Source organism: Telopea speciosissima, chromosome 11 (assembly GCF_018873765.1).
Source record: "Telopea speciosissima isolate NSW1024214 ecotype Mountain lineage chromosome 11, Tspe_v1, whole genome shotgun sequence".
In the NCBI taxonomy this organism is placed as follows: domain Eukaryota; kingdom Viridiplantae; phylum Streptophyta; class Magnoliopsida; order Proteales; family Proteaceae; genus Telopea; species Telopea speciosissima.
In genome coordinates, this window is record NC_057926.1 from 48,601,263 (window position 1) to 48,625,512 (window position 24,250).

The 24,250-nt window shown below is 37.8% G+C and overlaps 6 protein-coding genes across 6 annotated transcripts; 2 read left to right on the forward strand and 4 right to left on the reverse strand.

Moving 5' to 3' along the window:
* Window positions 1–1,792: 1,792 nt before the first annotated feature.
* LOC122645267 (protein ACCELERATED CELL DEATH 6-like) lies at window positions 1,793–9,882 on the reverse strand. Its single transcript, XM_043838592.1, has 2 exons — window positions 9,553–9,882; window positions 1,793–2,419 (listed from the first exon to the last, which is right to left on the reverse strand). The coding sequence occupies exons 1-2, from the start codon at window positions 9,853–9,855 to the stop codon at window positions 1,793–1,795; spliced, it is 930 nt and encodes a 309-aa protein (XP_043694527.1). The 5' UTR covers window positions 9,856–9,882.
* A 739-nt stretch (window positions 9,883–10,621) lies between these two features.
* Window positions 10,622–11,456, reverse strand: LOC122645268 (ankyrin repeat-containing protein C6C3.08-like). Its single transcript, XM_043838593.1, has 2 exons — window positions 10,973–11,456; window positions 10,622–10,875 (listed from the first exon to the last, which is right to left on the reverse strand). The coding sequence occupies exons 1-2, from the start codon at window positions 11,454–11,456 to the stop codon at window positions 10,622–10,624; spliced, it is 738 nt and encodes a 245-aa protein (XP_043694528.1).
* A 2,377-nt stretch (window positions 11,457–13,833) lies between these two features.
* On the reverse strand, window positions 13,834–15,196 carry LOC122645647. The gene is made up of 2 exons (XM_043838967.1): window positions 14,867–15,196; window positions 13,834–14,473 (listed from the first exon to the last, which is right to left on the reverse strand). The coding sequence occupies exons 1-2, from the start codon at window positions 15,167–15,169 to the stop codon at window positions 13,853–13,855; spliced, it is 924 nt and encodes a 307-aa protein (XP_043694902.1). The 5' UTR covers window positions 15,170–15,196; the 3' UTR covers window positions 13,834–13,852.
* Window positions 15,197–15,936: 740 nt separating this feature from the next.
* On the reverse strand, window positions 15,937–16,771 carry LOC122645269 (putative ankyrin repeat protein RBE_0317). The gene is made up of 2 exons (XM_043838594.1): window positions 16,288–16,771; window positions 15,937–16,190 (listed from the first exon to the last, which is right to left on the reverse strand). The coding sequence occupies exons 1-2, from the start codon at window positions 16,769–16,771 to the stop codon at window positions 15,937–15,939; spliced, it is 738 nt and encodes a 245-aa protein (XP_043694529.1).
* Window positions 16,772–18,527: 1,756 nt separating this feature from the next.
* LOC122645271 (palmitoyltransferase AKR1-like) lies at window positions 18,528–19,034 on the forward strand. Its single transcript, XM_043838595.1, has one exon. The coding sequence runs from the start codon at window positions 18,528–18,530 to the stop codon at window positions 19,032–19,034; it is 507 nt and encodes a 168-aa protein (XP_043694530.1).
* A 1,549-nt stretch (window positions 19,035–20,583) lies between these two features.
* LOC122645272 (protein ACCELERATED CELL DEATH 6-like) lies at window positions 20,584–23,614 on the forward strand. The gene is made up of 4 exons (XM_043838596.1): window positions 20,584–20,596; window positions 20,716–21,212; window positions 22,100–22,490; window positions 23,592–23,614. Exons 1-4 carry the CDS (start codon window positions 20,584–20,586, stop codon window positions 23,612–23,614), a joined length of 924 nt encoding a protein of 307 aa, XP_043694531.1.
* Window positions 23,615–24,250: the final 636 nt, after the last annotated feature.

The following is a 24,250-nucleotide window of genomic DNA, read 5'->3' on the forward strand; positions in this document are numbered from 1 at the left end:
ATTTCTAACATCCCTATGTCAGGGCATAGGAGCGGCATGCGTTGTGCAACTGTGTGGCATTCTCTTTCCTTTTATTTTATAATGAACATTCCTTTTAACCTATTGTTGGTTGTTGTATAACATGATTGTGCTAACTGCATCATATGTGTATACATTTTACGTGCATGCAACAAAGTCAACCTCATACAACCATCTCGCACAGTAGTGGACCTTCAAGTATATAAAAAAGATGCCCTAATGTATCGTTAGATCACCATATGCAAAAGCATTGTAAGAGGAAAAAAATTTTGTTACTACACTTGTAACAGGAATGTTCTTGCTACCCTGCTGGCAGCCAAGGAAATGGAATAATCACTTTCCCTTTGGTTTCATAAATACCCTTTTAGATCCCATTTCCTAGTCTTCCAGCAAGGTAATATTATTGCTACAGTTGTAGCATAGAAATTTCGTCCTTGCAAGAACTATGTATGATGCTCCTTGCTAAGGGTGTCAACTGGTCCGGCTCGGTCTCGGTCGAGCCTAGCCGTGCTTCACCAATATCTCAAGCTCTACATCATGACCGCCCATTTAGCAAATTGGACCGGACCGGGCTTTAATCGAGTAGGCTCGATCTGGTCTGTTGGGCCGGGCTTTAACCGGGTGTACTCGATTGAGTCTATCGAGACGGAGCTAGAATTGACACCCCAACTCCTTGCTAAGGGTGAACCTTATGTTCCCCATATCTTTTTTTTTTTTTTTTTGGTAAAATATGTTCCCCATATCAGATTCATGCATTATGTAGAAACATAGAAGTGATAGAACCAATATACTTAGGGTGCACCACGACTACTGTAGTCTTGTTTGTGAACCATGCTGACATGATTTTGGCCGGTTCTTTCCAGACTTTGCATTGTTTACCATATCTCAGAATTGAACCAATTTAAGCTGCATGGTTCTTAATGCATGGATAAATCTGATCTGGATTATGCAAACCTACTCATTGTCCTTTGTGTGTTCCCCCAACCAGCCCGATTAAAGGTTTCACGATTTTCAATTTACGGATTCATCTTGGACGATTTTCTTTCTTTAAATGACTTTTTCTGAATGCTCTGTTATTGCCATGTTTTATTATTTGGGTTTGAATTATTGGTGCCATTGGGGATACCATCAGATCAGCAGAGGCTCAATTGCAGAGGTAAACAGCTCGGTGGTCATAGAAACTTAATGGACTACAATAGGAAACCCTTGAACTTCTTCTCAGGCTCAGCAGCAGCAGGTAGTGTTTTGTTACCTCTCTCTGTTTATTGTGTTCATAGGTGATTCCAACCCTAGGTAACCCTACACCCTGTGGTGGTTTTTATTGTTGGCATTTTTGGCTGTGATTAAGTGCAGAACCCTCCATCCTTTGTTCCTGGATGCTTTATTTTTGGAGTTAATTTTAAAATTTTTATAAATTTTACTGAAATCTGTAGTGTTTCCTGCACTAAGCATGTTTGGTGACATTAATTTTAAAATTTTTATAAATTGTACTGAAATCTCTGTTTATTGTGCTAGCACCCTTTAGTAAGAGAATCCTAGTGTCTTCCATTGTGCTCTCTAATACTCAGGTACTACATCAACATATAAATAATACAAGAAAGAGAACCAGGAACAGAAAAAAAGGAAAACAAGGAAGGGAGGGGGAAAAGAAGAAGAAATAGAGGCTGCAAAAGAATGATTTTTAAATCAATTGAGTCCCCTTGTAGTAGAAGGCACACTTAGATATGTAAACAAATACAACACCAGTTGCATATGAACACTCAACTTGTAAATCCTACATTATCTTCATTATCTTGTCTTGAGAAATAGAGTGCAAAAACACATCTACAATGTAGCAGAAGGAGGGGAACATTATATCTACATAGATAAGGATGACTGCTCCCATAACAACTATGACAGCTAAAACTCCAAGGACAAATTCTATGACTCTAAATTTGGCATTCGTCACAAGTATGATAGCTTGTATAAATGCTAACACTGTATAGTTCACTGAGAAGAGGACAGAGTTTCCTACAACAAGGTATTTGAGTGGCAAGATAAGGTAAAAATCATTCATATGAAAGCGAGACAGGTAAGAGGACAAGCAGGAAGTTATGGATACAAGTGAGAAGAACAATGCAACTGAAGTATATGCATAAAATGCAGGGAAATATGTTGTCATTTTGGCGAAAATAGGGCGACCAGAATCCTGGTCATAACCGCCAGGAACAGCAAATGATGCAGTGAAGTTAATGGTTGCAATTAAGGTTGAGATGAATATGGAGTTCTCCGAATCTTCCTTAACGTTCTGCACGCTCATCTGTAACAAGCTCATGTGGGTGTCATTGAATAACTCATCTGCTGTTTTGCCTTCGCAATTTTGAAGATGAAATAGGTGAACTAGGGAAACATCCTTTATTTGCTACAAACAAAAATAAGAACGACCACTAATCAAGAGCATGCTTAAGTTACCAAACACCAGAACAATATTAAGGAATATTAGTGTAAGTTTAGATGAGATATTCTATATTGGTTTATTTCAGCACATTCCTGTAGATCAGTAATTATGCAATATTCTATTGAACTCTATTCTTTTAAATGTTCAACTATCCACCTATATATTAAAACCACAGAACACAATGAAGCTAAATTATGCAGAAAGGATTCGATCCCTGGAGTACTTATTGCTGGGTTTAGGTTTAAGCACAAGGTTGCTTAAAGCAATACACCCTGCATATCAAGTTTGGAATAAACAGATTGCTGCCTCCAGCTAGTATTTATAGGAAAGACTAGTGTTTTAGGTTAGATGGGTTCTATCCAGTGGGGCCCACCACACCCTGATTCCTTATTCAAGTAGACTTATATTAGAACATATATTCGGGTTATAGAATATACCCAACACTTATGTATGACTTCCAATGAGCTGTGACTATAGAGCAACAAACCTATTACCTTGGCTCATGCCACAGGCTTGGACATGGCCTGAAAAATGTAGTTGCTCTAGGACTTACCATGTTTAAATGTGTATATACTTATGTGTTCTACTTAAGCTTATATGTAGACTATTATGGTTGTAGGAATAACAAAAATACCTTGAACCAGAACATCTCCTTCCACATGTTTCGTGATGAAGGGTCAACATTCTTTTCTTGAAGATGATCAGCATACTCTGCTGCAAGATGCAATGCTGTGTTCTTCATACTGTCGACATCCGCAACCATCTTAATTGTAAGAAAGCCCCTTGATTTCAAAAGCCTGAAAACTCCCACTTGCCTATGCTCAGCTACTAAATGAAATATGTTCTTTCCATTCTTATCAAGAAACTCAATAGACTCTGGGCATTCTGTGAGGATCACATCTATAACCTCAACAATACCAGACCTTGCAGCTAGCATGAGAATGTCACTGATTGTATTTCTGGTAGAAGAAATGTCAAGTTCTTTTCTTATCAAGAGTTTTGCCAGTGCTAGTGCTGATTCATGCGTTTTCTTCGCATCATCAATTTCTCTAAGATATGGAAACCCTACAAGAATAATATTTACAGGTCAGGTTGTGCCTATATAGGGAGTAAATTTTCATCCTCTAAGTTATGAAAGATGATGAAGAGTTGTTCTAGCATGACCATTGGGGAACGAAAGATTCACCCTTCATAAAGCTAATAGAAACCTATAGCAAACAAAATGTGACTTTGCAACAGGGACCCAACCATTTTTTGCGGTTGATGGGACTCCTAGAACAGTGCCAAGGGTTTTTCGGATCGACCCTTAAAGTAATATAGCTTTCTTCCAAATAAAAAGATGTTAAACTCACATCTAAATTTGTTAACTAATCTTCTGATCATCCCTGCAAGAGAATAGAGTATGTGTCAATTCCTCATGAAGAACAAATGAAGAAGCTCTTAATTTAATTTAGGTAAAATGAAGATAGAACTTTGTATACTGTTTCCCAGAAATGAACTCTGTCGCTTTTCAGTTTCTTGAGGATCAGTAGCAGCATCCGTAGGTATACCTGTTTCATATACTAAAACAATATTCATTTCTCCTAGTAGCAGGATATTGATGATCATCCAAGAACCACTTACAGAAGTAGATTACTAATGCCAACATTGCAAGCGGAATGAAGGGGGCCTTGATCATATTATTCTGTGAGTAAAATGTCCCGCTCTTGAACGAAGAGGGTGATTCGCATAGCAGAAGAAGAGCCGTGATGCTCTTTTTGTTAGAAGCAAGGGCAAGATCTGGGTACAAATCTATTATCTTTAAAGCTAGACCTAATTCAATTCAATTCAGGCAGTATTTCAGACTCTGTCATCAGCTAGTAATGTAATAAAATTCTTGGAAATAATGTAAAAGTAGAGACTATGTATACCATAAAACTCGCCCATAACAGTGGCATGAAGAATTGTACAGCCATCATTTCTTTTCAACCCAGAGTGATCCTGGGATTTATTTGTTGCTAGGAACTTTAACATCTCTGTTTGTCCATAAGCTGCTGCCCAGTACAGTGGTGACTCTCCCATCAAATTGCGTTCGTTGATTAGGCTCTCCTTCTTCTGGACAATCAACTTTGCAATATCCACAGCACCAACCTTTGCTGCTTCATGTAATGCTGTGTTTCCTTCACAATTTTTTGCAGTAAGGCCATGGACTGGTAACTGTAGTAGCTTACTGGCAGCACTTGTGTGGTAATTTAGAATGAGAGTATGGAGGACTGTGTCACCCCGACCATTGATGGGTGATGTCGGTCTTTTCATATAGAATTTCCGGAGAATGTTCAGCTCTTTTCCATTTTCTGCTGCTTTGTATACATCTCCATACTTAAGATGGTTGACAGCAGAAATTGATTCAGCCATGCTTGAGTTTGAAGGCCTACTCTTAAGCACATAAACAAGATTGTCTGGAACTGCAATGAGTGAAAGGTAGAAGATGTAGAAGTCATTGCTATAAGCTGCATATTTTAATTGAGTTGGAGGAATTTTTAGTTTTTTTTTCTTTTTTCAAGTTTAAGACTATATCTCGATTTCCTCATGAGAAATCTCTTATTTCAGACTCTGAGCTGAGCGCCAAATCAAGAAATAAGATTCATATGATGATACCAAAAAAAAAAAAATTTTACTTTGAACCTTTACTTTTTCAAAAACATTGGAAATCATTGAAGGCTTTTCACTTTTTGGTTGATAAGCAAAGAATATAGTTGGAGGGCTTTCAATTGCTTGAGCATCAAGAAGGCACTTTATTGTATCATTGCTTAATTAGTTCATTTACCGTATCAGAATGAAGGGAAGAGTCCCATTTGCCTTATTAACTACTTTTTTTTTTTTTTGGGGGGGGGGGGGGGACAAATATCAGCATTACGAGCACATTAATTTGGAAAAAAAGTTATGAGGCTACCATGCAATTAAGAGGGTTTTCTCTTATATGACCTTTTTTGTTTTGCCACTTTGGCTATTTTTATCAATCTGACTATTGGATATATGAGATCTCTACTACCAAGTTTGTTTGCTTATCTCAGCTATGTCCCTTTTTTTTTAATGAGGAAACCCTTGAACCTGCCTGGGTTTACGGTTCAGGCCCTAGGGAAAACCCCAGTTACATGAAGCCTCCCCCCACACCGTGTAACATTTCATTCGTGGGGATTCGCACCTTGGACCCCCTGACCAAAGCACATCTTTCTAAACCAGCAGGGCAAACCCACAAACAGGTTCGGGGGTTTGCTTTTTCAATAATTTCTATTCTGCAAAAAAAAAAAATTGAACTAAAGATCAATCCATGAAGAGATGATGATAATGTGAATAACATATCCACAAAAATTAGATTAACTATGCAAAAACATGTATTTTGAACTATGAATCCAAGTCTGGACCGTTAAGCACGAGCTCTAGCCTGCCCAAAGCCTGTCGATTAATTTCAAGGCCTTGGTTGGGCTTTTCAAACCATGGGCTGAGCTAGGGGTGGGATTTCAAAGCAGTCGGGGCTAGGCCCCGCCAGGGCTAAGGCTTTGGGTTGAGCTTGGCTTTATATATCTATGAGTGGCTTCAAGCTTTTAGAAACCTAGAAACTCAGGCAAGGTTTCTTACATGAACAGTATGGAAAACTCCTGATAGGATCCCATGTGAATGTTTTGATAGGATCATGTGACCATGACATTGTTCATGTGAGGTTAGCATAATGCAACTTTAATTGAGTTAGCAGAATTTTGAGTTCTTTTTTCAAGTTTAATACTATGGCTTGATTTCTTCCTAAGAAATCTCTTAACTGGGAATCTTGGTTGAGGGTCTGTGCTGAGCTCCAAATCAAGAAATAAGAGCCATATGATTGAGGGGGAATTTTTTTTTTAACTTGAACCCTTTCTTTTTCAAAAACATTAGAAATCATTGTAAGGCTTTTATCTTTTTGTTTGATAAGCAAAGAATTTTGGTAGGAGGGCTTTCAATGGCTTGAGCATCAAGATGTTACTTTATTGTAACTTTACTTAGTTCATTTGCACAATCAGAATAAAGCAAAGAGTCCCTTTTGCCTTATTGACTATTTTTTTTCCTGGCATCAAATACCAGCACTACGAGCACATTAATTTGGAAAAAAGTTGAGACTACCATGCAATCAAAAGGGTTTTCTCATATATAACTCATTTTTTTGGCCACGTGGTCTAGTTCGGTCATCTCACTATTTAATATATGAGTTCTCTATTACCAAGTTTGTTGGCCGATCACAACTTTTTCCCACCAGATACTGGGTTTGCTTTTTCAATGTTCTCTATTCTTCAACTGAAAATCAACCCATGATGAGATGATGATGATAATGCGAATTACATCTCCTCAAAATTTAGATGAATGCTTCACTGTTCAATAGTGCTGGATGGAATAGTCAACTAGGCATTTGATTACTACATTTATGGACACTGACATAAGAACTGTTAAACATTCTGAGACTCTCAGTACTCTATTTCAATGGAAAGCCCAATGGATCACATAAACATATAGAAGCTACTGCAATGAATACATAATACATTCTAACTACAAGATTTACTGGCTTGAGGCCATTCTTTCTGGCTGAAGTCGTTGTTTATGTCATCTAACCATAGTGCAGTGTTGTCCTATTGGTATCAATGATATGTATCTGTATGGATTGACTATTCATCGTTTAGGACATGAGATTCAAATACATGTGAGGGTATCACAGAAAAGAAAGACATTCACAACTCAGGTGAAGAAGTTGGATACCCATATGAATGTGAAAGCCAAGATCCAGGAGTGGTTTCAACTAGATAATCAGGATCTTGTCTATGCTGATAAACAGCTTGAAGATGACAGGACCTTTGGCAGATTATAACATCCGAAGTGTTTCCACCCTTTATGTGGTTCCTTATGTGGAAGATGGAATACTGCATTTGTCAATATGAAAACTGGAGATGTCATCTGACTTGATGTGAATGTAAGGTACACAACTGAAAATGTCACGGCCATGATTGAGGATCTCAGTGGGACTGCTGTTATTGAGGATCGCCAAACATTGGCCAATTACAGAATTGAGAACTCCAGGCTTGATATGGTCCTTCTGTTGCAGATATTTGTTAGGATATTATGTTGTAAGAGAATCACCATAGAGGTCATGAGTACTACTGATTCTATTGATGATGTCAAGGCTAAGATCTGGGACACAGAGTGGACACCATCAGATCATTATAGGGTCAATTACAGCAGTAAACAGTTCAATAGGCATAGAAACTTAATGGACTAAATATCCGATAAGATTCCACACTTGAACTTGTTCTCAGGCTCAGCATCTAGTGTTTTCTTACCTCTCTCTGTTTATTGTGGTCATAGGTGATTCTAATCCTAGGTATTCCTGCACAGCCTGTGGTGGTTTCATTGCTGGCATTTTTGGCTGTGATTAAGTGCAGAACCCTCTATCCTGTGTTCTTGGACATTTTATTTTTGGAGTTAATTTTAAAAATTTTATACATTTTACTGAAAACTGTAGTGCTTCCTGCTGCCAGCATGTTTGGTGAAAGTATAAGTTCTAAATTGAATCCAATATCAAAAAGTTAAAGGTGACACATCATGTGCTAGCATCCTTTAGTAAGAGAATCCCAATTGGGTATACTTATCCCATGCTAATAGGATCATGGTGTACATAACTGTAATAGGTTGTTTACTCTAAACGTAGCATAAGCAGATGAATTCTAACCATACACGATTTTATACATTATATTTTGGGCGTCTGATGACGCTCTAAAGGCTTTGCCATTGCAGCGTATAGGCATATTGCACAAGCAGATGAATTCAACTTTGGATTATTGCTCTAATGGCTGCTATAGAAAGGAGAAGTTTCAGAATGCCTCTTCCATTGTGCTCTCTAATACTCAGTTACTACATCAACATTTTAGTAATACAAGAAAGAGAACCAGGAACACAAAAAGAAAAAAAAAAAGCGAGGAGAAAAGAAGAAGAAGAAGAGGCTGCAAGTAGTAGAAGGCACATTTATACATAGATATGTAGACATACAACACAGTTGCATGTGGAACACTCAACTAGTAAATCCTACATCATCTTGTCTTGGTAAGAAATAGAGTGCAAAAACCTATCTATGATGTAGCAAAAGGGTGGAAACATTACGTCTACATAGATAAGGATGACTACTGCAATAACAACTATGACAGCTAAAACTCCAAGGGCAAATTCCACGACTTTAAATTCGGCATTTGTCACAAGTAAAATAGCTTGTATAAATGCTAAAACTGTATACATCACTGAGAAGAGGACAGAGTTGCCGACAATAAGGTATTTGAGCGGCAAGATAAGGTAAAAGTCATTCCAATGAAAGCGAGACAGGTAAGAGGATAAGCAGCCAGTTATGGATACAAGGGAGAAAAGCAATGCGACTGAAGTATATGCATAAAATGTGGGGAAATAACTTGTCATTCTGGAGAAAATAGGGAGACCAGATTCCTGGTCATAACCACCAGGAACAACAAATGCTGCAGTGAAGTTAATGGCTGCAATTAAGGTTGAGATGACCATGGCATTCTCTGATAATTCCTGAACCTTATACGAGCAGTTCTCTAACAAGCTCTCGTGGGTGTCCTTGAATAACTCATCTGCTGTTTTGCCTTTGTAATTTCGAAGATGAAATAGGTGGACTAGGGAAGCATCCTGTACTTGCTACGAAAAAAAATAAGAACAACCACTAATCAAGAGCATGTTCAAGTAACCAACCACCAGAACAATATTGAGGACAATTATTCTAAATTATGCAGAAGGGATTCAATCCCTGGACTTGTGTATGAGTCCCAATAAGCTATACCAACAAGGCAATAAGCTGGCTTCTTTGAGCAAATATAGTTCAAGGCGAGTATAAATGTATAACCACATAAACTTAAATGCATAGGTCAACCTATTACCTTGTCTAATGCCACAGGCTTGGACATGGACTGCATATAATAGATGCAACAGGGCTTATCAGTTTCAATCTCAGCTTGGCCCAATCAGTACACTTATGTGCTCTGTTAAGCTTATGCCTGGACTATTGTGATTGTAGGAATAACAAAAAAAAATACCTTGAACCAGAACGTCTCCCGCCACAACTTTTGTGCTGTTGAGGCCAAAATCTGCTCTTGAGCATGATCAGCATACTCTGCTGCAAGATGCAAAGCTGTGTTTCCCATCTCGTCAACATCCGCAACCATTTTAGTTGTAAGAAAGCCCCTTGATTTCAGAAGCTTTAAAACTCCTACTTGCCGATACTCTGCTGCTAAATGAAATATGTTCTTCCCATTCTTATCGAGGAACTCAATAGACTCTGGGAATTCCTTGAAAATCACATCTATAACTTCAACAATGCCAGACCTTGCAGCTAACATGAGAGTGTCACTGATTGTATTTCTGATAGGTGAAATGTTGGTTTTATCGCACAGACGGCCTGAATTCTGTTCCAAATCTTCAAGTTCTTTTCTTATCAAGAGTTTTGCCAGATCCAGTGCCAATTTATGCATTCGCTTCACATCATAAATCCCTCTAAGATATGGAAACCCTACAGGAATAACATTTCCAGGTCAAGCTGTACCTATTCAAATTGCTCTCCTATGTTTTCATTCTATTTTTATTTACCTTTATGTTCCCTCAAAAGAAATACTAAACCTCATTTGATTGGGAAAGTGATACCTACATGCCTATAGAAGGACCATATTCAGCAATCATCATGTATACTATACTGATTAGTATTTTATTCATCCCACCACTGGTTATACTATATTTTTCAAATGATAGTTGATTATTGGTCTCTGGCTATCTGCCATTTGTCACTTTGGGTTAGTGTAGGAAGGATGGAAATTTCAAAATCTTTCTGTCATGCTTCTCAATTCTATTTAGTAATATAGATTCCTTCCAAATAAAAAGATGGCACACTCACATCTAAATTTATTAACTAATCTTCTGATCATCCCTGCAAGATAATAGATTGTGTGTCACTTCCTCATGAAGAACAAATTGAAGAAGCTCTTAAATTTAATTTAAGTAAAACGAAGATAGAAACCTTGTTTTCTGTTTTCCGGCAATGAACTCTGTTCTTTTTTAGTTTCTGGAGGATCAGTAGCAGCATTTGAAGTTATACCTGTTTCATATACTAAATCAATCAGCTCTCCCTAATAGCAGGAAGACGGGACACTGGTGATGATCATCCAAGAACCACTTACAGAAGTAGATTACTAATGCCAACAGTGCAAGCGGAATGAAGGGGGCCTTGATCATATTATTCTGTGAGTAAAATGTCCCGCTCTTGAACGAAGAGGGTGATTCGCATAGCAGAAGAAGAGCCATGATGCTCTTTTTGTTACAAACAATGGCAAGATCTGGGTACCAATCTATTATCTTTAAAGCTAGACCTAATTCAATTCAATTCATGCAGTATTTGAGACTGTCATCAGCAAGTAATGTAATAAAAATTTTAGAAATAATGTAAGAAGTTGAGACAATGTATACCATAAAACTTGCCCATTACAGCGGCATGGAGAACTGTACAGCCATCATTTCTTTTCAACCCAGGGTGATCCTTTGAGATATTTGTTGCTAAGTACTGTAACATCTCTGTTTGTCCATAAGCCGCTGCCCAGTACAGTGGTGTCTCTCCCATCTTATTGTGTTCGTTGATTAGGCTCTCCTCCTTCTGGACAATTAACTTTGCAATCTCCAGAGCACCAACCTTTGCTGCTTCATGTAATGCTGTGTTTCCTTTACAATTTTTTGCAGTAAGGCCATGGACTGGTAACTTTAGTAGCTCACTGGCAGCACTTGTGTTGTGATTTAGAATGAGAGTATGGAGGACTGTGTCACCACGACCATTGATAGGTGAGTTCGGTCTTTCCATGTAGAATTTCCGGAGAATGTTCAGCTCCTTTCCATTTTCTGCTGCTCTGTATACATTTCCATACTTAAGATGGCTGACAGCAGAAGTTGATTCAGCCATGCTTGAATTTGAAGGCCTACTCTTAAGCACATACACAATTATTGGGAACTGTAATGAGTTAAAGGTAGAAGATGTGGAAGTTATTGCTATAAGCCACATATAAAGGTGAGTTGAATGAGTGGCTTCAAGCTTTTAGAAACCCAGAAACTCAGGCTAAGTTTCTTACATGAACAGTTTGGAAAACTCCTGATAGGATCCCATGTGAATGTTTTGATAGGATCATGTGACCATGACATTGTTTATCTGTGGTTACCACAGTGCAACTTTAATTGAGTTGGCAGAATTTTGAGTTAGTTTTTCAAGTTTAATACTACGGTTTGATTTCTTTCTCAGTTTTTTTTACTTTGAACCCTTGCTTTTTAAATAACATTAGAAAATCATTGAAGGCTTTTATCTTTTTGTTTGATAAGCAAAGAATATGGTAGGAGGACTTTCAATGGCTTGCGCAGCAAGATGGCACTTTATTGTAACTTTGCTTAATTCATTTGCACAATCAGAATAAAGCAAAGAGTCCCTTTTGCCTTATTAACTATTTTTTCTCCTGGTGTCAAATACCAGCACTACGAGCACATTAATTTGGAAAAAAAATTATGAGACTGCCATGCAATCAAAAGGGTTTTCTCGTATAAAACTCATTTTTTTTGCCACGTGGGTTAGTTGGGTCATCCCACTATTTGATTTATGAGTTCTCTATTACCAAGTTTGTTGGCCTATCACAGCTTTGTCCCACCATATACAGGGTTTGCTTTTTTAATGATCTCTATTCTTCAAAAAAGAAGTAGGTTTTACTACAAATATTTTCAAAGCTCTCTTCACATATGATGGTGATATATTGAACTGAAAATCAACCCATGATGAGATGATGATAATGCGAATTACATATCCACAAAAGTTAGATGAATGCTTCATTGTTCAATGGTGCTGGTCGGAACAGTTAACTAGGCATTTGATTACCACATTTATGGACACTGACACTAGAACTGTTAAACATTCTTAGACTCTCAGTACTCTATTTCAATGGAAAGCCCAATGGATCACATAAGCATATAGGAGCTACTGCAATGGATACATGATACATTCTAACAAGAAGTTGGACACCAATATGAATGTGAAAGCCAAGATTCAGGAGTGGTTTCAACTTGATAATCAGGATATTGTCTATGCTGAAAAAAGGCTTGAAGATAACAGGAGCTTTGGCAGATTCATCCAAAGTGGTTCCACCCTTTATGTGGTTCCTTATGTGGAAGATAGAATAGTGCATTTTTCAATATGAAAACTGGAGATGCCATTCGAGTTGATTTGAATGTAAGGTACACAACTGAAAATGTCAAGGCCATGATTGAGGATCTCAGTGGGACTGCTGTTATATGCAGGAAGAAAGCTTGAGGATTGCCTAACATTGGCCAATTACAAAATTGAGAACTCCATGCTTGATATGGTCCTTCTGTTGTAGATATTTGTTAGGACATTATGTGGTAAGAGAATCACCATAGAGGTGATGAGTACTACTGATACTATTGATGATGTTAAAGCTAAGATCTGGGACACAGTGGACACCATCAGATCATCAGAAGGTCAATTACAGCGGTAAATAGTTCGATGGACATAGAAACTTAATTGGCTACATTATCCAATAGGATTCCACCCTTGAACATGTTCTCAGGTTCAGCAGCTAGTGTTTTCTTACCTCTCTCTGTTTATTACAGTCATAGGTGATTCCAATCTTAGGTACCCCTGCACAGCCTGTGGTGGTTTTTATTGCTGGAATTTTTGGCTGTGATTGAGTGCAGAACCCTCCATCCTGTGTTCCTGGACATTTAATTTTTGGAGTTAATTCTAAAATTTTTATACGTTTTACTGAAATCTGTAGCTTCCTGCTGCTAGCATGTTTGGTGAAATTATAAGTTCTAAATGGAATCCAATCTCAAAGCTAAAGGTGACACCTCATGTGCTAGCACCCTTTATTAAGAGAATCCCAATTAGGTATACTTATCCCATGCTAATAGGACATGATGTACATAACTGTAATAGGTTGTTTACTCTAAAAGTAGCATAAGCAGATGAATTCTAACCATACACAATTTTATACATTATATTTTGGGCGTCTGATGATGCTCTAATGGCTTTGCCATTGCAACAAGCGGATGAATTCAACTTTGAACTTTTGCTCTAATGGCTGATATAGAAAGGTGAAGTTTCAGAATTCCTCTTCCATTGTGCTCCCTAATACTCAGTTACTACATCAACATGTTAGTAATACAAGAAAGAGAACCAGGAACAGTAAAAGAAAAAAGGGAGGGGAGAAGAAGAGGCTGCAAGTAGTACAACGCACACTTATACATATATATGTAGACAAATACAACACCAGTTCCATGTGAACACTCAACTAGTAAATCCTACATCATCTTGTCTTGGTAAGAAATAGAGTACAAAAGCCTATCTATGATGTAGCAAAAGGGTGGAAACATTACATCTACATAGATAAGGATGACTACTGCAATAACAACTATGACAGCTAAAACTCCAAGCGCAAATTCCATGACTTTAAATTCGGCATTTGTCACAAGTAAAATAGCTTGTATAAATGCTAAAACTGTATAGATCACTGAGAAGAGGACAGAGTTGCCTACAATAAGGTATTTGAGTGGCAAGATAAGGTAAAAGTCATTCCAATGAAAGCGAGATAGGTAAGAGGATAAGCAGCCAGTTATGGATACAAGGGAGAAAAACAATGCTACTGAAGCATATACATAAAATGTGGGGAAATAACTTGTCATTCTAGCGTAAATAGGGAGACCAGATTCCTGGTCATAACCACCAGGAACAGCAAATGCTGCAGTGAAGTTAATGGCTGCAATTAAGGTTGAGATTAACATGCTATTCTCTGATATTTCCTGAACCTTATACGAGCTGCTCTCTAACAAGCTCTTGTGGGTGTCCTTGAATAACTCATCTGCTGTTTTGCCTTTGTAATTTCGAAGATGAAATAGGTGGACTAGGGAAGCATCCTGTACTTGCTACAAACAAAAATAAGAACGACCACTAATCAAGATCATGGTCAAGAAACCAACCACCAGAACAACATTGAGGACAATTATTCTAAATTATGCAGAAGGGATTCGATCCCTAGACTTGTGTATGAGTCTCAATAAGCTATACCAACAAGGCAATAAGCTGGCTTCTTTGAGCAAATATAGTTCAAGGTGATTATAAGTGCATAACCACATAAACTTCAATGCATAGTTCAATCTATTAACTTGTCTAATGCCACAGTCTTAGACATGGACTGCATATAATAGATGCAACAGGGCTAATCATTTTCAATCTCAGCTTGGCCCAATCAGTACACTTATGCGCTCTGTTAAGCTTATGCCTAGACTCTTGTGGTTGTAGGAATAAAAAAAAAATACCTTGAACCAGAACGTCTCTCGCCACAACTTTTGTGCTGTTGGGCCCAAAATCTGTTCTTGAACATGATCAGCATACTCTGCTGCAAGATGCAAAGCTGTGTTTCCCATCTTGTCGACATCCGCAACCATTTTAGTTGTAAGAAAGCCCCTTGTTTTCAAAAGCTTTAAAACTCCTACTTGCCGATACTCTGCTGCTAAATGAAATATGTTCTTCCCATTCTTATCGAGAAACTCGATAGACTCTGGGAATTCCTTGAAAATCACATCTATAACTTCAACAATGCCAGACCTTGCAGCTAACATGAGAGTGTCACTGATTGTATTTCTGATAGGTGAAATGTTGGTTTTATCACACAAACGGCCTGAATTCTGTTCCAAATCTTCAAGTTCTTTTCTTATCAAGAGTTTTGCTAGATCCAGTGCCAATTTATGCATTTGCTTCACATCATCAATCCCTCTAAGATATAAAAACCCTACAGGAATAACATTTACAGGTCAACCTGTGCCTATTCAAATTTCTCTCCTATGTTTTCATTCTTTTTTATTATTTATCTTTTTATTCCCTCAAAAGTAATACTAAACCTCATTTGATTGGAAAAGTGATTCCTACATGCCTATAGAAGGACCATATTCAGCAATCATCTTGTTAACTATACTGATTAGTATTTTATTCATCCCACCACTGGTTATACTATATTTTTCAAATGATAGTTGATTATTGGTCTCTGGCTCTCTGCCATTTGTCACTTTGGATTAGTGTAGGAAGGAGGGAAATTTCAAAATCTTTCTGGTCATGCTTCTCAATTCTGTTTAGTAATATAGATTCCTTCCAAATAAAAAGATGACACACTCACATCTAAATTTATTAACTAATCTTCTGATCATCCCTGCAAGATAATAGATTGTGTCACTTCCTCATGAAGAACAAATTGAAGAAGCTCTTAAATTTAATTTAAGTAAAATGAAGATAGAAACCTTGTTTTCTGTTTTCCAGCAATGAACTCTGTTCTTTTTCAGTTTCTGGAGGATCAGTAGCAGCATCTGAAGTTATACCTGTTTCATTTACTAAATCAATTAGCTCTCCCTAATAGCAGGAGGACGGGACACTGGTGATGATCATCCAAGAACCACTTACAGAAGTAGATTACTAATGCCAACAGTGCAAGCGGAATGAAGGGGGCCTTGATCATATTATTCTGTGAGTAAAATGTCCCGCTCTTGAACGAAGAGGGTGATTCGCATAGCAGAAGAAGAGCCGTGATGCTCTTTTTGTTACAAACAATGGCAAGATCTGGGTACCAATCTATTATCTTTAAAGCTAGACCTAATTCAATTCAATTCATGCAGTATTTGAGACTGTCATCAGCAAGTAATGTAATAAAAATTTTAGAAATAATGTATGAAGTAGAGACTATATATACCATAAAACTTGCCCATTACAGCAGCATGGAGAACTGTACAGCCGTCATTTCTTTTCAACCCAGGGTGATCCTTGGAGATATTTGTTGCTAAGTACTGTAACATCTCTGTTTGTCCATAAGCAGCTGCCCTGTACAGTGGTGTCTCTCCCATCAGATTGCGTTCGTTGATTAGACTCTCCTCCTTCTGGACAATTAACTTTGCAATCTCCAGAGCACCAACCTTTGCTGCTTCATGTAATGCTGTGTTTCCTTTACAATTTTTTGCAGTTAAGCCATGGGCTGGTAAATTTAGTAGCTCACTGGCAGCACTTGTATGGTGATTTAGAATGAGAGTATGGAGGACTGTGTCACCCCTACCATTGATTGGTGATTTCGGTCTTTTCATGTAGAATTTCCGGAGAATGTTCAGCTCCTTCCCAGTTTCTGCTGCTCTGTATACATCTGCATACGTAAGATGGTTGACAGCAGTAGTTGATTCAGCCATGCTTGAATTTGAAGGCCTACTCTTAAGCACATACACAAGATTGTCTGGAATTGCAATGAGTGAAAGGTAGAAGATGTAGAAGTCATTGCTATAAGCTGCATATTTTAATTGAGTTGGAGGAATTTTTAGTTTTTTTTTTATTTTATTTTTTTGTTTTCGCGTTGAAGAGTATAGCTTGATTTCTTCATGAGAAATCTCTTATTTGGGAATATTGGCTGAGGGTGTGAGCTGAGCTCCAAATCAAAAAATAAGATTCATATGATGAGACCAAAAAAAAAAAACATTTCTTTGAACCTTTACTTTTTCAAAAACATTGGAAATCATTGAAGGCTTTTCACTTTTTGGTTGATAAGCAAAGAATATAGTTGGAGGGCTTTCAAGCTTGAGCATCAAGAGGGCACTTTATTGTATCATTGCTTAATTAGTTCATTTGCCCAATCAGAATGAAAGGAAGAGTCCCTTTTGCCTTATTACCATGCAATCAAAAGTGTTTTCTCTTATACGATCTGTTTTTTTTTTTTTGTGTGTTTTGGCATGGTGGATTAAGTTGGTAAATCTGACTATTGGATATATGAGTTCTCCATACCAAGTTTGTTGGCCTATCTCAGTTATGTCCCACCATATACAGGGTTTGTTTTTTCAATTATCTTGCGGTTCTTTGCCGAATATTTTTTGAACTGAAAATCAATTCATGATGAGATGATGATAACGTGAATTCAAGTTTGGACTGTTAAGCATGAGCTCGAGCCCACCTAAAGCCTGTCGATTAATTTCATGGCCTAGGTTGGGCTTTTCAACCCACAGGCTGAGCTAGGGGTGGGAGGGAGACTAATTACTGATTAAGCAAAAGAGATGGACAAAGCACACAATGAAGACCCATCTTGGCGCTTTAGAACTAATTATTAAAGGGTAGAGTTCAATTTATTCTTTTTAACTATTGTGTAAGTAATGTATATGCCTCCTTTACTACATTCTTTGCTTGGATTCCTTTGCTTTCCAAGCAAAAGGAGAAAATTATTTATGATATAATAGAAATTAGGGTTGATGATTTGAAATTATTTGTCTATATTGAATTTTGATTACCATCATATGCCTCTTATCCAACCATGTTAATTTGGATATGCAAGGTCATAAGTCGTATCTCTGAGATTTCAATAAAAGTAATTTTTGTTTGAAGAACAAGGATACACAGTCGACAAGACAAGCCGAAAAGCCTCATATATGGGACCCCGTGATGCTTAGATAGGCACCAAATTTAACATGCTTATCTAGACAAGTCCTCATATATCCAACGGTCATACTAATCAAATCATTATTCCGCATGACAAAAATGTAGCCCATTTTGCTAATTATTGATTAAGCGAAATAGCTTGATAAAACTAATAATGAAGATCTATCTTGGTGCTTTAGTAGTACTTTGTTAAAGGGTAAAGCTCAATTTATTCTTTTTAACAAATGTGTATGCAATGTATATCCTTCCTTTACTATGTTCCTTGCTTGGATTTCTTTTCTTTCCAAGCAAATGGAAAGAATTATTTATAATATAATAAAAAGGTAGCTCATTTGAAGTTATTTTTGGTCATTTGGTAAGGGGGGCTGCCTATGAAATGACCTAAACATTCCTGTCTTTACTGGGTTGGATCCTCCTGCTTCCGCCACGGCTAGAGGAGAGTCAAATACGAAAGATATTCGACTCACCCTTACTTATACTATATATAGCAATGACTTTCCCTGCGACCCTTCATCCATTACCAACATGGCTGAATCAACTTCTGGCTCCAACAATCTTAAATATGGAGATGTATATAAAGCGGCTGTCAATGGGGAGAAGGTGGAGGTTCTCCTTAACTTCTATATGCAACACCCAATTTCACCCATCATCAATGATCATCGTGATACTGTCCTTCATGTGCTTGCTCTGAATCGCCGTACCGAGGCCGCCATTGAACTAATAAATAAGCTGCCAATCCACCTTCTGTCGGAGAAAAATTGCAGAGGAAATACAGCACTGCACGAAGCAGCCAGGATTGGTGCTCTGAAGATTGCAAAGTTGATGGTGAAGAAGGAACCCAGATTAGTCAATATCGGTAATGACATGGAAGAGACACCATTATATTGGGCAGCTGCTTATGGACAGACGAAAATGTTTCGGTTCTTCCTCGCCAATATAACTACCATTGATGACATCAAATTGAGAAGAAAAGATGGCTTTACTATCCTTCATGCTGCTGTGATGGGCGAGTTTTATGGTAATATTAATTGATCTTCAAAATGTATTCAATTACTTATCATACTGTTGGGACTTGGGTAGAACTCATCTTTAAAAACTACCCGTTAAGGAGGGATCTGGCTCTCCTCCAGCCGTGGCGGGAGCTGGAGGATCCAGCCCAGCTAAAACAGGGGACCCTGTGTTTTTGGCTGGGCTGGCTGGAGGAGAGCCGAATTGGATACAGAGAGGGTACCCAAGTCCTTATAAGTCTTCACATTGTGTTTCTTAAATCCAATGTGGGATAATTGCTTTCAGGTCTAGCTTTAGAGATAGTGGATCGGTATCCATGTCTTCTTGTTGCTCGTAATGAAGAAAGAAATACGGTGTTTCATCTATTAAGTCAATCGCCATTTTCGTTCAGGAGTGGAACATTGTTCTCAGAGACTAATATAGCGGACTCCGCATTCATCCCATGGACATTGTTGAAATTAATGATCTACTTCTGTATGTGTTTCTCTGATCTCTGTTATTGTTATTAATGTCTTCTTTGTTGTCTTCATGAATGCTGTACTCCTTTCTTTGGAAATTGATTGGGTTATAGATGAGTTCAGGTATTCCTTTGGATGCCATCAAGAAGAAAAACTTGACAGCTCCAGACAATCCTCCTGAAACTGAAGAAGATGGGCAGATTTTTCTGAAATGCAAGAGAAAACCAGGTTATAGATTACTTAAATTCTCAACTCTCATCTTATGATTTCTTTCAGAAAATAGCAAATAGCAATGCTCTAGGGATGGTAAATAACTTCACCTTGCTGATTAGATCTTAACTCTTCTCTTGCAGGAATGATGAGAAAATTATTTAGATGTGAGTATGACAAATTTTTTTCCCTTTTTCCCTTTTGAGTATGACATTTTTTTTAACGAACAGAGTGACACTTTATTTGGAATCCATCTGTATCATTATAAAGAGAGGGTTTATCCCCTCCAGCTCCTGCCCGACCTAGTTCCTCAGTGCCTCTAACAAGGGGGCGCAAAGACCACCCTACCCCTGCCCAAAGACTTTGCTCGGAAGAGATAATTTCCTAGGGTGTCATATGATACCAGAGTGCTATTTTATACCAATTGAAGGGGAGGGTAACGAATCGTCCAATAGGGATGTGTATTTATGGAGGGGGAGTGTGGGATCCATGGGTGGGATGTCAAAGGGTTTACCCAAGAATCTACACCCTGGTGTCATGCGCTTCGTTTTCCCTTATTATAATAGAAAGTATAAAATCCAATTCATGGGATTATATAATTGATGGCGGAGTGTTTTCTGTGGGGGAGTACACCCTCCCTCAATGTCCCCGCCCCCTCTGTATCTCTCTCCTTTGTCCATATGAGTCATTTCAAATGGGGAGGAGAGGACTGGCGATGGGTGTGCTCCCTCAAAGCGGGTTAATTGCCATTTGTGGAGAGGTTATTTTTCGATTCGAACCCACAACCACTAGATCGTAATAGAGTAACCTTACTGTTGTGCCAAGGTCCCCCCTCTAGTTATTCTTATTTGAATGAAAATGAAAATTGTTGATCCACGTAGTAATATGTTTGAGCATCGCCAAAGATGATTTCACAAGGTTTGCCTTTTTTTATTTTCTTAGTATTAGTAGTAGCTTTTAGGAGATTAAACATTATTAAGAGAGGAATTTTATTTTGCAAATGGCTTATATAAATACTTTTTTTTTTTTTTGGGTAGGGTTTACATTTCTTAGAGAAATTGATGATACAAAGCATAAGCATCAACTGGTACTAGAACTGGTAAAACTATTGGTAAAGAAAGAGTCAGAGGACTTGAAATGGAATTCTTACATAAGTGATGAAGAAGATTCAACAAGCACATCAGGCCCTCTGAGGGAACAACTGAGTTTTTCACAAACTGCAAATACAATCAATGATACACTTATGCTCTCTGCAAAGCATGGAATTGTTGAGATTGTGGGTGTGATCCTTGAAGAATGTCCTTGGGCTATCGAATTTCTAGATAAGAATGGGAAGAACATACTCCATTTAGCAGTTAAGTATCGTCAAGCAGGAGTTTTTAAACTTTTAAAATCAAAGAGATTGTGTTTAAATAAGATGGTTGCAGAAGTTGACAATGAGGGGAACACACCTTTGCATCTTGTAGCTAAGCATCATGAAAAGAATTTTTATGTAACAGCATATGAGATGACAAGGGAGATCCATTGGTTCAAGGTACTATTTCTTCCCCAACTACAAGAATTAACTGATAATTAAAATAGTATGCTTAGTACCACGGGTATAAGTTTGGCTTGTGAGGCCGGACCGATCTGGCCTATCTTGAGCCTGAACAGGGTTTGGGCTGGATTTTTCAACCCTGAGGGCGGGTTAGGATTATTTTTTTCAGGTCCGAGACCAGGGTTGGACCATGTTGAGGCCTCGAGCTGAGTCCAGTCCAGCCCAACAGGGCCTTGAATGGCATGAAACAAATGGACTTGTGAATAAAATGAGCTTAAACATGTGTTGAGTTTGTTTGACATGAGGCAAATGGATTTGTGTATCTTTTTTTCCTTTCATAGTTGGGTGAATTGACTCGAGATAAGGATAATTCTAACTATAAATTAGAGCCAATCAGGGCAGGCCTAGATTGAGTTGAGCCTGGCAGGGTTGGGCCTGGGTTGGGGTGTTTTTTAAACCGTGAGTCAGGATCAGGGCGGGCCTGGGCTAAGCTAAGGGGGTCTAGAGTTGGACTGGAGTTTTAAAAAGCCTGGCCCGGCCCTGTTGCAGCGCTAAGTTAGTACTAGAGACTCTAAACAAAACCAAATAAAATAACCCCTTACAATAAAGATAAATGTACATACTAAATTATGTAGCACAATTCTCACTCCTTAATTATGGATGGGGAAAGAGAATGCTGCCCCTGCACCCTGACACAAGGGCACGCAAAATGACTACCACACCCCCCTAAAACCCCAGAAATAACCAGGGTTGCACCAGTCATTTTGCGCATCTCTGTTTCAAGGTGCAAAGCCAATGTGTTTGGCGCCACCGGGTGGCGGACTTTCTCCCTTATGGATGATTTCTTGAACATGCTTTTAATCCTTAAATATTTTTGTTTGTAGCAAGTGAAGGATGTCTCTCAAGTTCATACATATCATCTTCGAAATTCAGAAGGTAAAACAGCAGATGAAATATTCAATGATACTCATCAAATTTTGTTATCAAAAAGTGTGGAATGGGCTAAGAAGACAACAAATACCTTCATGGTTGTCTCAACCCTAATTGCAACAGTGAACTTTAGTGCAGCATTTGCAGTACCAGGTGGTTATGACCAATATTCAGGTATCCCTGTTTTCACAAGTAAAACAAGAGACCTTCCATGGTTCTATGCTTATTCTACAGTTGCTCTGTTCTTCTCTGTTGTCACACTTGGTTCCTCCTTCTCTGCCTACCTCTCTAGATTTCATAGTGAAGATTTTCATTTCTTCTTGCCTCTCAAATACCTTATTGGAGGTAGTTCTCTCTTTTACTCTACCTTTTACACAGTTTTTGCATATATACAAGCTCTCTTACTTGTTACAAATGGGAGAACTTCAACTCTTCACTTTTCAATGGGATTCTTGGTTGCTGCTATTGCAATTTCAACAGTCAATCTTGTTTTCATAGATATAATGTTTCCAGTCTTCCACTACATGACAGAACTTCTCCTTCACACTGGCTATCTTTGGATGTCAAGAAAACAAAAGAAAAAAATTGAAAAAAATATGAATGGGAGAGAGATAGACATAAATTAACCATTCCATCGTCATGATTTTTGTCTCATTATGTTTTTTTTGTTTCTTTTCTCACCAAGGCTAGTTGATGTATCTATACATATAAATGTAAAAGTGTGCCTTTTTCTGGCTTTGATTCAAGCTTGTAATGATTTTAGTTCTTCTTTAGATTGGGCCTTGTAGAGCTGTTTCAAATGATCTGTATTAGGTTTTTCACATGTGTAGTGGGTACATCCACCACCTTAAGAGGAGTTTCTCCTTCTTGGATCTCTTTTAATAAAGTGTTTGTTGTATTTCGCTCCAAAAGAAAAAAGGGATAAAGAACACTAATCGGTCGTATCCTAGGCATGGACACTGCGACTAGACACAGTTGGGTGTGGAATGACCGCCCAACCCCAATTCCAAGGCGGAAATTATAGGCACCATGGCGGGGCTGGGCGTCATTTCAATCCCAGTTGTGTCTAGGCACAGTGTCCACACCTTGGACACAAACAGGTGGCGCTCTTTAACCCAAAAAATAAAAAAGTACAAGTGTGCCTTATTTAGAAAGTGACTAAGATTTGAGTTTGCAGTTTTTTTTTTTTTTTTTTTAGTTTCATCAAAAAAATATGAAATATTTTAGTGCACAAATCATTCTCTTATGGTATTTATATAACATAAAATCATGGAGAAAATTTTTCGTTGTCTAGGATGAAGAAGAGAGAATCTCTTCAACCACAATGATATGACCTTATGATTAGACTCTTGCGCTAGTGAGTTTGATAATTAATTCTAGCCCCTATTGTACCAAGTTTATTCTCTTTCTTGTTGTTAATGTGCTAGTTTACTAAATGTGTATTAGATAAAATAGTAGACAATGAATGATGGAACGATCTAGCAAAAGTAATCCATCTTGATGAGCTTCTCCAAGCTTGTCAATGACCCTACGTAATTAACATATACGCGAGGCATCTCTCTCTCTCTCTCCATGCAATGCCATTTCTTAAGAAAACCCCCATATATGTGGCTTCCAAATATATTGGTTGGATCATTCATTTTCCGAAAAGTTCCATTTCCAATTTTAGGTACTATTGAAATTAAGTTTATAATTATATTCGCAACTTCTTACGAGGATGCAAAAAATTGATTAAATATCAACACTGTTAGTAATTTTGATATATGTGGATGACATTATCATGCATGTTAGCTAACTCTTTAGTCAAATTTCAACACCAATTCAGGAAGGAAAAAAGTCTTTTTTATTACTATAAACAAGTAAACAAAAAAATTTTAAAGTGGAAATAAAGCATTTTAATGTAAACTTATAAATGAGCCATCTACTATAATTTCTCTTAGTCTTTATTTGAATTCCAATTTATCTCTCGCCCCCCACCATAACTAAATATCAATAAAGGAAATTAGCTAGCTAGATATGTACATAAAGAAATAAGAAAACCTTCTCTCTTTCAATCAACTCAATTTTGTTGGTAAAATCAGGGCCTTAAATATTTTTGGATACTT